The 16,458-nt window shown below is 35.4% G+C and overlaps 2 protein-coding genes across 3 annotated transcripts; both read right to left on the bottom strand.

Annotated features, from left to right (window-relative positions):
- Nucleotides 1–1,728: 1,728 nt before the first annotated feature.
- LOC103495024 (uncharacterized) lies at nt 1,729–7,756 on the bottom strand. The gene is made up of 7 exons (XM_008456449.3): nt 7,589–7,756; nt 3,936–4,005; nt 3,737–3,796; nt 2,896–3,010; nt 2,638–2,753; nt 2,338–2,462; nt 1,729–2,187 (listed from the first exon to the last, which is right to left on the bottom strand). The coding sequence occupies exons 1-7, from the start codon at nt 7,663–7,665 to the stop codon at nt 2,064–2,066; spliced, it is 687 nt and encodes a 228-aa protein (XP_008454671.1). The 5' UTR covers nt 7,666–7,756; the 3' UTR covers nt 1,729–2,063.
- Nucleotides 3,731–7,582, bottom strand: LOC103495023 (pentatricopeptide repeat-containing protein At1g14470). 2 transcript variants are annotated; one of them, XR_007820245.1, is made up of 3 exons: nt 5,662–7,582; nt 3,936–4,005; nt 3,731–3,796 (listed from the first exon to the last, which is right to left on the bottom strand). XR_007820245.1 is itself a non-coding variant. In XM_008456448.2 (1 exon), exon 1 carries the CDS (start codon nt 7,193–7,195, stop codon nt 4,916–4,918), a length of 2,280 nt encoding a protein of 759 aa, XP_008454670.2. In that variant the 5' UTR covers nt 7,196–7,582; the 3' UTR covers nt 4,256–4,915. The 2 variants fall into 2 exon arrangements, 1 of the variants encoding a protein (XP_008454670.2); XM_008456448.2 differs by lacking the exons at nt 3,731–3,796; nt 3,936–4,005 and having other exon boundaries at nt 4,256–7,582.
- Nucleotides 7,757–16,458: the final 8,702 nt, after the last annotated feature.

The following is a 16,458-nucleotide window of genomic DNA, read 5'->3' as shown; positions in this document are numbered from 1 at the left end:
AACGATCGTTTACCATAATCAACACGATCGTTTAGTATGATCAACACAATCGTTTAGATGTAAAGTTTTTTTTTTTTCCATTGTTTAAAAAGAACTATATGTTCGTGTGGACTACATGATAGTTTACTATATTCAACATAGTTTAGCATGGTCAATACGATCATAGAATTATTAAATGATCGTAGACCATTCGCTTAGACTGTATTACACAATCATATGGTTCTTTTTAAACAATGGTGTATTGTGACATAAATGATCGTATACCATGACCTAAAATTACTCACGCAAATCTGGCCAATTAATCGCATATTGAATGGAGTGTTTTTGGTATTTTTCATTATGTGCCTATCGACTTTTTTCATTTTTAGAATTGCTCTATACAGTATAAATATTTTACCGATTTATTATATTTTTTTTAAAAAATATAAATATTTTTTATATAAAGTGTAAATATTTTGTTAAATATTCTATTTTTGACCATTTTTCTCATTTATTATGTTTGCTATTTTTGTTAAATAAAAAAAGAAAAAGAAAAAAAAAAGCTCACATTCTTATTCTATTATTAAACTATTTTCACTAAAAGCAGATTATATTTGAAAATGGAAAAATATAAAAAAAGGGTAAAATATTTACACTTTATAGAACAATTCTAAAAATGAAAAAAATCTAGAGGCTCACCGTATAAAATATAAAAAATGTCCCGTCAACCTCGTCGTCAACAACGTGCGTCTAATATATTTGCGATCGTTTAGATTTGGTTATTGTCTGATACGTGATCGTTTAAATGACTACAATTTATACGCGATTATTTAGATATAACTATAACGTAATCGTTTAGATATAACTACAATTTATACACGGTCGTTTAGATATGACTACAATTTATCTTTTCAATTCCATCTAATTTTGTTACACGATCGTTTACTTTTTTTATACGATAGTTTTTTTACACGATCATTTACTTTTGGTTATTCCAATCAAATGATTTTTTTAAAAGATTTTTTTTTATACATTATTTTTTATTTTTTTTAAAATCACTTATGTTTTTTAAACGATCATTTATATTTGACTACTTAGCACGATCGTTTATATTTGACTACTCCAATCTAAATAATCTTTTTCCAAGATTCGTTTACTTTTTACACGATTGTTTACATTTGGCTATTTTTTTTCCAAGATTCTTTATATACGATCTTTTAAATTTTGCTATTTTTTTACACAGTTGATGGTTACCCAAATGTAAACAACGTAAAAAACGAAAAAAAGAAAGACAAGGTAAAGAAATTGCAAAAAGAAAGAAAAGTAGAAAGACAATGGAAAGAAATCGAAGCGGAAAATAAAAGTAAAAGAAGAAAAACGATGGAAAGATTAAACGAATAGCAACGAAAAAAAGAAAGATAGAAGGACAAACCTAAAATATTTTAAAAAAATGATTAATTTTATGAACTTTGTTACACAAACCATAAACACTTCGATGTTTTGTTACATTTACACAAGTTTCCCTATAACAAAATGAATCTAAATAATGGTAAAACATAATTACTAATTTATTTAGTATGGACTATATGATAAATTAAGATAAAAGTCTAGTGTTGATTCTATATATATTTTGCTATATTTAAAAAGATTTTCTGTCATTTAAAATATTTTTGGTTAGGAAGTTAAAAGAAAAAGAAAAAACAACAATAAAAGAACAATAAACTGTTGAATCTTGAGGCGCGGGACATATAGGCTAAAACAACGGATTGCTTTAAAACCCCTTTTTCCAAAGTACAAGAAGTGAAAAAGACCAAATATTCCTTTTTTTTTTACTTTGGTTAGGGAAGGAAAAGAGTAAAGATCACATTGTCTCTGTCTAGCTAAGCGTCCCCCCAAAAGAAAAAGAAAAAGAAAAACTAAAACTAAATCTGAAACTAAACAACACTATGATATTGCAAATGATTAAAAAAAAAAAGAAAAAATACCAAGGCGGAAAACAGCTCAAAAAAGAAGGTTTGGTTCATATCCAAAAGTCACTCACGTCCAGCCTCAATATATTCTCTCAGTAGTAGAGAGGGTGACCCTTAAACAGAGGGCCTCTGGCAAGCAGAGAAAAGCTGCCAACTAATAAAAGCCATCACCAGAGAGGTGAAGAGCTCAAATCCCACCACCTTTGGGAAATGCCAACCCATTCCTCGCCTTAAGTAGCTGCAAAACACAATTATTTTATTATTTTACTATCTCCATATATAGTTTAAGCTTATTGTAAGTTTTGAATCTACAACGTTATTATTTTACTTGCCTACTGATGCTTATATAATCAAAAGCAGGTAAATAAGCTGTTGACGGATGGAATACCTTGTGATGGATGGCATGGTAGCTACGATCAATGCACAGACATATATTATGGGAATTAGAGTCTTGGGCTTGTTCTTCCTCAGCCACATCAAAGATCCCAATGCAGCAAGAGATATGCTCAACACCTGAATCGAATTGGGGAGAAGAAATTAGAGAAAGCAACAGTCAAGTTTAGGGATACTTCAATCAGAATCCAAAATATAGAACCCAAGACTTTCTTGGAAATAAAATAGGATCGTATCAACAGTAGAGTAACCAAATTAAGAATATTTAGAAGTAAAGAAGAAGAAAGATGGAAACCAGATTTGCATTAGCTTCAAGACCCTGCAAAATGTAATCCCAAGTAAACTCCAGTCCTCTGGCCCCAACCCAAAGTGGTGCCAATCTATGCAAGACAGAATCAGCGAACGCCCAACCTGCAGATAGAGTAACAAGGCCATGTGCTGTTTAAAAATCGAAAAAATATTGGAAGCTGGAAATAAATAAGCATCAACAGGTCATAACTGTATAAATCCTTCAAATCAAGAAAATAATTACAAAAATTGACTATAAACTCACCCAGTCCAACTGCCTGAAACTTATGGTTCTGAGATATATTTCGGTAAGTCAACTGGGTCAAAGCAAAGTAAAGTCCAGCGACATCGATAAAACCGATGAGCGCTTTCAACAGTTCCTGAGGTACGAGAATTATACCTTGTTAAACATCGGCAATCGCAAAAGTTATAAGCACCTGTTTCTAATGAAACTTCCTAAAGGTAGGGCGAATTTAATTAAAACTTGGAAGTATCAGTACATTTTATGTGAGAATCTAATAAAAGAACCATACCATGTAGTTCGGATATATGGCCATTTGATGTAAGTCGGGAAAAGAGGAGGAAAACAAGGCTAGTTCTATAAACAGAGCCTTGCACAACTAACTACTTTCCGAATAATCCCTTTTCAATTCGACACTAAGAACAGTTCTGTAATACTACTTTGATTCGAGTAGTCAAATTTTGAATCCTAGGAAGGTGGTGCTTTTTCATTCCAATGGCATAGCATAATATTAACTCCTCATGTTCTATACAAACAGAAATTCCATACATAAGATTTTCTAACAGTAGACTAACTCGACTTCTATTTGTAGAATTTAGACAAGCGAAAGGTACCAAAATAATATATATCTTGGAGATGTGTGTGTGTGTGAATAATATGCATGCGTGTGACTATCTATATATACATACATATATAAGTATGTTCATACAGGGACGATTATACATAGATTAAGAACATAATTGTAATTATAAGATAACAGGAATTCTATTTTTTCTCTTTTTCAGGAATAGGCAATATACTTGATGGAACCAAAATATTTCACTGATGATCTTTTACCAAGTATAGACGGAAAAATTGTCAGTACCTGATATGGGTCAAAGGAGTCATTCTCTGAGACGTTAAGAAAAGTTGCAAGGCATACAAGCTGATGAGAATGCAGAGAAAGAAATCAGTCAGATTCAAGAAGTATCTCTAGTAATAACAATAACATAGCAAAAAAGTTGTAACAGAAATTCAAGGTCATAAATCCACTTTGGACTTGAGAGTGTTCAGAAATCACTAACCTTTACTAAGGCAGTTCCCAGATAAACAAGTGCAGCTTTGACTGATGTTCCTAGTGTATCATACTCAGATCTGCATAGCTAGAGTTCTTAGTGAAAATGAAATTGTATTTTAGATAAATCCAAAACTATGACAGAACCACATATATTAGCATAAGCTGCACTTCAAAACAACTCTCAAGTCCATAATATATTAGAGAAGTTAAAAGACATAGATTAGAGACGTATTTTAGATAAATCCAAAACTATGGCAGATCATTTCCATGAACAAGACAATATACAATTGTATAATAGATTTACTTCTCCTAAAAGTCTTTAAAGGATTCCCCAGACCAATATCTTATTCTTATTATTATCATTAATATTATGGACTGATAGAGCTGGTCGGGTACATTGAATTGTGAATGGATAGAGTACAAAATAACACTGAAGTAAAAATAAAAATATAAAACTCCTACTGCTCTAATAGGGTAGGTTACAGAGATGATAATGCTCTTTGATATTGATCCTTGCACCTAATCAATAAGGGGCTGTTTGGGGGAAGGGTTGGGTTATAGAGGATTAGTGTTATGATAAACCTAGTTTTATCATAACATGTGTTTGGGAGAAGTGTTTAGAAAGGTAGTTTTATGATAAGATGTGTTTGGGGGAAGGGTTTAAAAAAGTAGTTTTATGGGAGAGTTGAAGAGATAGGATTATGGGGAGTTGAAAAAAGTTTAAGAAGAAGGAGAGAGAGGAAAGAGATGTTTTGATAACCCTAAAACAAGGGTTATGATAACTCTTCCCATAAACAAGGATTGGGTTATGATAACCCAACCCAATAGTGATAATCCTTGGGCCAAACGGCCCCAAGTATTTTTCTATTAAAAATTGCGGATGGGGAGAAGTATGGTAATCTTCATGCATTACTATAGGAGACCAGGTTGGCTTACAATTACTCTTTATGAAAATAAACTTTATACATAAAATTGCTCTTCGCTGATTCACCAGTAATCATGACAAGAACACATCCCGTCACTAAAACAATGGAACCTATTATTATCACGAACCACAATCTCTCTTCCCTCTAGCTTTGAGATCATCTTAATAGCAGTATGGCAATCCAAACAAATTCTCAAATTCTTTACAACTCTAATTGGTGTCCCCACTTCACTTATAAGGAGAGCAAAACAAATGGCCAACTTCTCACTGTGAGTTCCCAGCATTTCTTCCTTCTCTTCCTCCTCAACATCTCGAAGTGCACAACTTTTATCAGCCACAAAGCCAACCCTTTTCATCTTCCTTTCAAGTTCAGCCAACAATTTATATATATCTTTTGATTGTTCATGTGATCTATCGCCCACAATGAACTTATGCACTTGACCCTTGTATTCCACCCAACTCATCCCAACTAATTTCTGCAGACCTCGCTTCCTCATCATCTCTCTAACCCTTTTAACATCTTCCCATCTTCCAGACGAGGCATATATATTAGAAAGTAGAACATAATTTCCGGGGTTTTGAGGTTCAAGTTCAAAGAGCTTGCTAGCAGCAAGTTCTCCTAACCCAACTCTTTTGTGAATTCGACTGGCATTCAACAAAGAGCCATAAACACCACCATGGGGTTTCATTGGCATATATTGAATCAACATTTTGGCTTCATCTAATTCACCTGCTCTGCCTAATAAATCAACCATACAAGCATAATGATCCACAGTAGGTGCTTTAATTGACTTAAAGACATTTTTACCTTCATTCAGCAGCCCTGCATGGCTACATGCAGTCAAAACACCAATATATGTGACATGGTCTGGTTCAATACCTTCTTCCTCCATTGTTAATACTAACTTGATCGCTTCCTTCCCATGACCATTGGCTGCAAATCCTGAAATCAGTGTATTGAAAGAAACAACATCTCTTGTCTCCATAGTTTGGAATATCCTATGGGCATCTGCCACACTTCCACATTTAGAGTACATAAATATCAAAGAGTTGAATCCTGAGATCCCCAACTTAATGTTTTTCTCTCGAACAATATCTAGAACCCAGTAACCCAACTTTAGAGCTCCAATATGACCACAAGCAGACAAAACACTAGCTATGGTAACCTCATCCGGCTGTATATCCGTACAAGAAATCATTTCTTTAAAGAGCTCAATTGACATGGCTGCCTCTCCATTTTGTGCATAGCCAGCTATCATCGAATTCCACGAAACAACATCTCTTTTTGGCATATTATCAAACAACTCTCGAGCTAATGACAGTTTTCCTACCCTCGTATAAGCTGAGATCATGACATTCCAAGCAACATCATTCCTCTGACTTCCCAATTCGTCAAAGATGTTTCTAGCAATCTCAAGGTTACCAAATTTTGCATGCATGTCAAGTAAAGCTGTCTGGACAAAACTATTCAAAACGATATGCTTTTGGTTGATCATTCTTAGAATTGAATCAGCAAGGGTAGGATCACCAATGGAAGAGCATGATGAAATTGTAACAGCCCATGTTGTATCATCAGGAGTGATCCCTTCTTTCAGCATTTGATGGAACAGTTTCAAAGCCTCTTTTGGACATTCCTTTTGAGCATAAGCTGATTGCATTGCATTCCATGAGACTACACTTCTCTCTGGCATCTCATCAAAATACCTTCTAGCACTCTCCAAGTCCCCCACCTTGGCATACCCAGTAACCATGGAGGTCCATGTAATAATATTCCTAGCAGGCATCATATTAAACAGCATAACCGCTTCAGTTTCATTTCCTGATTTCCAACAGCCAGAAATCATTGAATTCCAGTCCACTAAAGTTTTTTCAGCCATTTGCTCAAACAGCTTCCTGGCAAGATCGACTTGGCCATTTTTCACATACATATCCAATATAGCATTACGGATGAATCGGTCGTCAATATGACCCAACTTCAGGACATAAGCATGGAACAAATTGCCAGACTTCCCAGCTGACTTGATCAAGTAAATGTAAACAAAGGGCTGAGGCCTGAGATCTAGAGAATGCATACATTTGAAGAGGGAAACCACTTGATTGTGCGCACCCATGCGCGAGTAATATTTGAGCATATAACTATAAACAGATGCATCGGGGGACGGCGAGGAGGTAAAAATAGAATCCACATAGGCAGGATGAGCGTGAAGACGATTACAAATAACGAGGAGTAGAGAAACCCAGTAGTTATGAGAATGGAGGGAATTGTGAACAAGATGCCCATGGAACAGTCTTAACTGACGTATATTGCTTATTTTGGAAGCTAAGGCGACCAATTCGTACATGGGAGAAATCAGAATGTTGCACTTTCAATAGAAACCGTTTCCACTGTTCTAATTAATTACTGCAATTTGATGTCATCAAAACAATTGGGCATCCGGGTCAAATCTTGAAAGCCATTTCCGTAGTTTGCAAGATTTGAAACTTGTTTTTAAACTGATTCTCTAAGATAACTCTGATATACAGTTGCAAATTGAACATCCCAAACAAAACATCAAGAACTCGTTAAAAGAAAAGAAAAGAAAAGAAAGGAGAAGGGGGGTTTCAACAGAAAGAATCAGTCCTATATTAAAATGAGCTCCATACGAATTTGGATTCAAAGAAAGCAAAGAGAGTAGAACTTCAAGAAAAGGCAGTATTGGGAAGAGGAGATCTAAAGAAGAAAGTGAGATCCTTACAAGGGGGTTGCAGAGTAGTAGACAGCATGAGGACCGAAAGTGAGAATGGCACAGTTGAAGAAATGAAATACCGTCATCCTTTTTCTCTATTCCGCCGTTGCTTTGCTCTCTCTCAAAATTACTCCACCACGATCCAGCCAAGCCCTCACCTTGATATTCGCTCATCCGTCCGAAATATTGTATATATACAAAATCACTATGTAATTTCTTTTCCATTTTTTAAAAACAAAAATATATATTGTAATATTGAAAAATTGGGTTAACACTATTGTTGTAATTTGATCTTGCCATTTTTTTTCAAGATTATGAGTATAAATATGTTTTTCTATCACCTTTAATATAACCTCATTTTATTTGAGCTATACATATTGTGTTATCTTCGTATAGTGTTGTTGGAAGGAGTTTACTGGAAAGACAAACCACATATTCCCAAATGTGTTGAGTCATCGATCGTAACCATATACATTCTCGACTAGCCTCATGAATAGCAACAATTTCAGCATGATTTGAGGAGGTGGTTTTTATGGTCTGCTTTACTGATAGCCAAGATATAACAGTTCCTCCACATATAAATATATTGATGGAAAAACGAGACATACACAGTCGAAGAACGAATCGAAAAATTACTCTAGATGCATCTAAATTAATTTAGAAGTTAACATGTTTAATAACTATCCTAATTACATTAATTAGGGTTAAGATAAATAATTACCTTCGTGCTTTCCAATCCTCAAAATCTCCTCATGATTAAGAACTGAGACCACCATTAGTGTTAACCCACTATTCTTCAGACCTAGAACCGAGCTGTAGGACCTGTTAAGTGAAGAAAAAAATGAGAGAGAGATATAGAAAATGAGGAAGGAACCAACAATTTGGTTATGGGAGAGAGGTGAGAAAACTTTTAATAATTCTTTACAAAAATTATCAAAAGTTTTGAATAATTTCTCTAATTTTTCAAAAGTCTCAAAAGAAAGGGATCAACGGGAGTAGTTTCAGAGGTTAGACCTAAAGTGCAATTAATAAGCATTAGGATGCAGAATCAATCGTACTCCTAGGAGCTCTTGAGGTTGAAAGATCCGTTGATCGATCCGCATATGCACCCACCTCCCCGATTGCTCGTCCCGAAACCCGGTCATTATGGCAGGAAAAGTATGATTGGGTTTTGTCGGAATTGTGTAGTGGGAAACTAGATCTCTTTCTTTTGGGCATTTTCTCCTAACAGTAGGGTTTCACGTAACGATGAGAACTGAAGGAGGAATTCTCATCAAAAGTCTCTTGAAAAGGGAAGAATCCATGACTCTTTCGACAGAAGGAAGAAAGAAAGAGTCGGTCTCGGAACCTAGGGCACTTCCCTTCGGCAGTTAGTACTCAAAATGGGATGAGGGGGTAGGGTTGGTTTCATCTCTTGAATTAGATGTTGGTGGAAAGCTCAAGCAAGAACTCGTTGAGTAAGAAACCCAACCAACCTGGTAAGTCTTTTACATGCAAAATTCATGAAAATATGTTTACAAAAGATCAACACCTCTCGTTCCACTTAATCTTAGTGGGCTTGTTGTTTACATCACATGTAAACACTTGTTCCACTAAGTGCTAGTAAGATTATCCAATAAAATGTTGAATTTTCCCATTAACTCTAGTCCAAGGGCAATATTATCATTTGACCAATTAAGTCAAAGTCAAACTTTGACTTTTTCAAGTTAAAAGTTAACATTTTGACTTTTTTCCATTTTCTTCGTCTTGACTAATTCCGACCTTTCGAACATGAATCTACATTTCTTGTTTCTGAAATTTAAATCACATTTGAATATAAAGCTAGTCAAAGTTTGACTTTTCATTTGAATATAAAACTAGTCAAAGTTTGACTTTTAAAGTCAAAAGTCAATATTTTGACTTTTACAACTTTGACCATTTCCATCAATTTTGAGCTTTCGAATATGAATCCATATTCATATTTTTTTTAATATTTAAATCATATTTAAACATAAAGTTCTATCTCAAACTGATAACCGACGTCTACATCACATGTATTCATTGGTTTCTCTCTCTTTACCTAATTCGAACAATGAGAATTATTATTTCATCATATTGTTCTAAGTTAATTTTATATGAGCTAGCAGGGGAATCTAGTTGACCTATAGATCATGGGCCTTAACGATATGAGATTAACTGACTAAACCCTTTTAGATTGAGCTAATCAACATTCGTTAACTAACGAGTTATTCCACTAAAGTCCCATAGTTGCACTGTAACGACCCAACTTTCCGGACTAAGTTGAGGTCACTACTCAGTACTAAGACTTGACCACACAAAACAAAATTCATAGCGGACCGGTTACGATTTCTTAAAACGTTAGAAATATTACAAAAACAGTATCGGGCCCTATTTTAAATCACAGTCACAAAAGTTTCAAATAAAAACTCAGGTCATTAACTCAAAATCACAAAACCAAATGTTCTAACAAAATACATCAGCAGAAGCAATAAGAAAATCAGACGCGTCCATATGACCTTCACGCATCCTTCCTGCCTCTCATCGGTCTGCCCCTCGCTGTGCCCTTACCTGAAAAGTTAAAGAAGAGAAAATGGTGAGTATAAACATACCCAGTAAGGGACCCACTACTGGGCCCGTTAGGGAACAACAGTTAACTTCCTATTCAGGGGTACCCTACATAACAGTCTAGTGGTTCCGTAGAACGCACATATCAGTCTAGTGCTCCCGAAGGATGCACATATCAGTCTAGTGCTCCCGAAGGATGCACATATCAGTCTAGTGCTCCTGCAGGATGCACATATCCGTAAGGTACACTACCCCATAGATGAAGCTAACCGTTACCCCTCAGTCCATACTAAACCGTCTACCACAGTCATACCCCGTCAACACTCATATTACAATTTCGCCATAGGCTTTGCCGGTCAGATAGTATAGGTTTAAACAACTACACCCTCAGTTGCTATACGCGTTTCCAATTCGCACACCATTATGGTAACCCCTAGACCCAATCAACTAATCAATTAAAATCGGACTCACCGTCCTTCCCCGACCAACTCCATGATCAATGTCCAGACCAATGACTACCACGTACCTAACCGTAAACTTCAAGGTCCATCGACATACAATTCCAATTTACAACGTAGCCTATTAACATAACTCCACTATACCGAACATCCAGCATCGGGGTCTATCCGCAAGCAACTCCTTACACCCGATAGCACACAAGCTACAACTAGCGGTCGCGTTACCTTTACATCAGACAAGAGTATAGCAACAATACTTAAAAGTCAAACACACATACATTTATTCGGTACAGTTACTAACGTGTAATCCCCTGTGGATTACTACGTTTCCAGCCTCGATCCGAGGTCCAGTAGTAGGAAGACCCTTACCTGATACTCGGTTATGCCCCTCGATCGAGTCCACGCTCAACGGATCCACCTAAACGAAAACACGAAGGTTTTAATCGATGACACTAGTAGAAGTCATTTTAAATGATCCTAAGCGACATCCGTTGACTTACCCAAGGAAAGGAAAGCTATCTCCAAACAAGCCTGCTGTGGAACCCGAGAACTTGAACGTCAACTCCTTAATACCTTCAAGGGATGAAAGGTAGGACCAAATCTTATTCCAATATTCAAACTCGAATCAGATGTAGCAACATTAGGGAATTCATCAAAAACAATCCTTACCGAAGACTCACCGTGACCCAAAGTGGAGGGAGGAAAATATGGCTTAGGTGGCTCGGTGAACAGGGAGCTCGACTTGGCTTGGAGGTGATCGGCTCGGCTCGGCTCGGCTCGCGGCTTGGGTTGGCCGGCTCGCGGCTCGGCTCGGCTCGGCTCGCGGCTTGGGTTGGCCGGCTCGCGGCTCGGCTCGACTTGGATCGCTACTCGGCTCGGCTCGGTCCTCGGCTCGGCTCGCGGCTCGCGGCTCGGCTCGGATCGCTGCTCGGCTCGGCTCGCGGCTTGGGTTGGCCGGCTCGGCTCAGGCAAGGATGGCGGCTCGGCTAGCTCGGCTCCACACAGCCGGCTTGGAGCCGATTTAATTTCCACCCCACCCGGCGGCGAAACACACGGCGGCGATGGCAGAAATGGCTTGCCCGGTTACTTACATCGATGCTAGAAATACGACGGCCGGCGCTGTACAATCGAGGCAGAGACGGCCGATGGCTGGCCGTGCACGCGGAACCCAGAAGAAGACGGTCAGAGACGGCTGCTGTTGGGTGGCTTTTCGTCGGTGATGTGCGGCCGGTTAGATGAAGGAGGGAACGTTCGTGCGGACGATGACGTACGACCGAGCTGGTGACGGAGAGGAGGTCGGAGACAGGGGCGGAGGTGGAGACGTGCGCGAATGGAAGGAAAAGAAAAGAAAAATGGGCGGCGGCGGCGTGACACGAGGAAGAAGAAGACGAATTTGAAAGAGAAGGGGGGGGGGGGGGGTGCCGCGCGCGCCTTAGGGTTTCCTTTTTTTTTTTTTTTTTTTAAATATTATTATTATATATATATATATATTAACTTATAATAATTATAAATAATAATAATAATAATAATACTAATAATAATAATAATAAAAACTAATATTAATATTAAATTATATATAAAGATTAAAATAAATAATAATAATAATAATAATATAATTAATATTATATTATTATTATATAAATTTACAAATATTAATTTAGGAATTTCAGAAGTTACTCCAAATTTTAAAATTTCCGAAAATTTACGCAAAACGATAAAAGTTTACCTCAAAAATTCGGGGCGTTACATGCACTCCTCTCACTATAGATATATTTGTGTTCATCTGATATAACCATGATCAGTAAGTTAATCCTTCACAGATTGTTCGTAACCTCGGCTGGGTTAAAATACCGTTTTACCCCTGAGACTATATCTTGTTCCTTAAGTTTTACTGATCCACTATTGAACAATTGGTTTAAGGTCCAACCTATAAACCGAATCCCTCTCGGGCCAATGAGAGGGCGAGATCCCATGTTTAAGACGTTGGTTCAGTCCTTAAAGGAACAACCTATCTACCAACCCTAAAACGGGTAGGAGTAAATTCTTTCTTGCACCCTATGTTCCTAGCCATCCATCTGATCTTACCCCTGAAAGCTTATTGGGTTAGTGTCGTTGAGCTGCCCTCACATATGCAGATTTAAGAATAATATCGTTTGGACGGAAGTTCATAGTTAGCTCAAGATTAAGCTTAAGTTACCTAGGTCATCATAATCGAAATAGTCAGTTTATATAGTCAACGGTGTTATAACTTAAAAGTGACTATTTCATGGTTCCAGTCTTAAGTAAACTCTTTACATAGGATGCATCTACTCCTATGTCTTTACATGAACGATTCAGGATCACATTGTTTGTACTAACTGTAGAGCGGGCTGCATCCATAGTGTTCCAAAATAAGGCACCCAACCTTATTCATACACTATAGACTGTTTAGGCTATAAACTCAAACTTGATCCATATTTATGTCTCTACATAAAGTTGAAGTCTACACTAGATAGCCTCGAGATCTTAGTTAATTGGATTCAAGATTACAGTAATCTATTTTTATTAATAGGTCCTCAATAATTACTTTATTGAATAATATAATTTCAACCTACAAACTACGAGTTTTAGGACATAAATTCAAACATATATAACCTGTTTGAGATCTACCTTTGTGTGGATCAGATAAATATCCAAAATCTGCAAAACCAACTAGGTTAAAATTTGATTTATTTAAATAAAATAATCCTTTATCAATTGTTTCTCAGAGATAACGAAGTATATGTTTAATTCCATTCCAATGCCTTTTTGTTGGAGAGAAACTGAATCTAGCTAATAAATTTACTGAAAATACAATATCTGGTATTGTATTATTAGCAAGATACATAAGTGCACCAATTGCACTAAGATATGATACTTTTGGACAAAAAAGTTCTTCATTATCATTTCGAGGTCGAAATATATTTTTCTTCACATCTAGTGAATGAACTTGCATTAAGATGTTCAATGGATGTGCTTTATCCTTATAAAATCTTTTCAAAACTATTTTTTGTATAAGTTGATTAATGAATAAATATCTTATCTGCTAGATGCTCAATTTGTAGACCAATGCAAAATTTTATTTTTTTGAGCTCTTCCATCTCGAATTCTTTCTTAAGATACTCTATTGTCTTTGAAAGCTCTTTAGGAGTTTCAATTATATTTAAATCATCAACATATATAGTTATAATAGCAAATCTCGATTGTAATTTCTTTATAAAAAATGCATGGACATATTGGATTATTTTGATATTCTTCTTTTAACAAATATTGACTCAGGCGATTATGCCACATTTTTTCTGATTGTTTCAATCCATATAATGATCTCTGTAACTTTATTGAATATAGTTCATGGAAACTTGATTTATATGTTTTAGGTATCTTAAATCCTTCTATAACTTTTATATAAATATCATCATCGAGAAATTCATATAAATATGATGTGACTACATCTATAAGATGCATGTTCAGATTTTCATACACAGCCAGGCCAATTAGAAATCTTAATGTGATTGCATCCACGACCAGAGAATATGTCTCCTCATAATCAATGCCAGGTCTTTGTGAAAAATCTTGGCAACTAATCTTGCTTTATATCTTGTGATTTCATTGTTTTCATTTCTTTTTCTCACAAATACCCATTAATACCCCATAGGTTTGATACCTTATGGTGTTTGGACGAATGGTAAAAAAACTTGACGTTTTAAAAGTGAATTTAATTCTGTCTTAATTGCTTCTCTTCACAAAAACCAATCTTTTCACTGTTAACATTCTTCAACAGATTTTGGTTCAGAATCATCATTTTCGAATATAATATCAAGAGCAACATTATGTGCAAAAATATTGTCAACAACTATATTAGTTTAGTTCCATCTTTTTCTTGTCATGGCATAGTTTATCGAGATCTTACTATTATCCTCAATTTTTTTTTCTTCGACATTTATCAGAAGTCAAATTTTGGATTTCTTCTGGAACATCTACATCCTTAATAATTTTATTGACACGATTTATTTTTTGAGGATTTTTATCTTTTGAACCTACTGGTCTACCACGCTTTTAACGTGTTCCAGATTCATTAATCACAACATGTTGTATTGGGATATCAATCTTTGATGGGACATTTGTAGTTGCTATATGTGATTTAGTTACTTTCTTTGCATCTACAAATGCATCTGGTAACTGATTTGCTATATTTTGCAAATGAATTATTTTTTGAACTTCAAGGTCACATTGATCTATACGAGGATCTAAATGAGACAATAATGAGGCATTTCCATCTAATTTCTTTTTTCAACTTCTTGATTCCTCCCCCAATGTTGGAAAATTTGTCTCATTAAAATGACAATCAACAAATCGTGTAGTAAATACATCACTCTTCAAGAGTTTAAGATATTTAATAATTGATGGGGAATCAAATCCAACATATATTCCTAGTCTTCTTTGAGGACTCATCTTAGTACGTTGTGGTGAAGCAATTGGAACATATATTGCAAATCCAAAAATTCTCAAATGAATATTTGGCTCATGGCCATATGCTAATTGTAACGGTGAGTACTTGTGATAAGTTGTTGGCCTAATAGGCATAAGTGATGTAGCATGCAAAATAGCATGTCCCAGTATAGATGTGTTGGGAGTTTAGCTCTCATAAGAAATGGTTTAGCAATTAATTGTAAATGTTTTATAAATGATTTTGCTAAACAATTTTGTGTATGAACATGAGCTACAGGATGTTCAACACTTATCCCAATAGACATACAATAATTATAAAATGTTTGGGATCTAAACTCACTAATATTATCAAGTCGAATATTCTTAATTGTATAATCAGGAAATTGTGCTCTTAACTTAATTATTTGAGCAAGTAATTTTGCAAATGCAAAATTTTGACTTGATAATAAGTACACATGCGACCATCTGCTGGATGCGCCTATTAAGACCATGAATTACTTAAATGGTCTACTTGGTGGGTTAATCGATCCACAAATATTACCATGAATTCGTTCAAAAAATGTAGGTGATTTGATTACCACTTTAGCTAGTGATGGTCTAATTATTAATTTTCCTTGAGAGCAAACATCACATGATGACCCAATCGATATAGATCCTGGATGTTTTGGTTCTTCAATGGATGTCCATGTGAATTTTCAATAATTCTTCTCATCATTATAGATCCTGGATGACCCAATCGATTATGCCAGCTGGTGAACTTCAGGTTCATTGTTGCATATGTTTTAATTACTCTTATATGAGTATAATATAATCTAGAAGATAAAGTAGGCAACCTTTCTAATATACACTTTTCATTTGAGATAGTAGATATAATATAAAGATATTCTATTCTACTCTTTCTATCAGCTCAATATGATAACTATTGCAACATATATCTTTCAAACTCAATATATTTCTCTTTGATTGACTAGAGAACAATGCATTATCAATTTAAAATTTTGTTCCTCTAGGAAAAATAATATTTGCTTTTCCAAACTCTTCAATCAAGTTTGCAAAACCTAATATTGTATTGACTTTTGTTTCCAACATTGTCAATTTGGAAAAATGTTTTTTGTAAGTATTGTCTGTGTGTGGTTACACTATCTGCCAGACATAAATCTTCTTTTGTTCATTTCTAAATCACCTAATGTATGAAAATGATTCATATTCCTTCATTTAAAAGAAAATAATTACAAAAGTAAAACATACTTGTATATTAATAAAAACAAAATATGAAGAAAGATAACAAAATAACAATATTATTCTAGATATTTTCAAAATCAAAAGAAATACTTGTTGTTTCACTAATTGTGTCGATTTTCTCTTCAGAAGTTTCAAAGAAATTTGCCA

The sequence above is a fragment of the Cucumis melo genome, chromosome 4 (genome assembly GCF_025177605.1).
Source record: "Cucumis melo cultivar AY chromosome 4, USDA_Cmelo_AY_1.0, whole genome shotgun sequence".
Classification (NCBI taxonomy): Eukaryota; Viridiplantae; Streptophyta; class Magnoliopsida; order Cucurbitales; family Cucurbitaceae; genus Cucumis; species Cucumis melo.
Note: the sequence above shows the minus strand (reverse complement) of the source record. Positions and strands in the feature narration are given on the sequence as shown.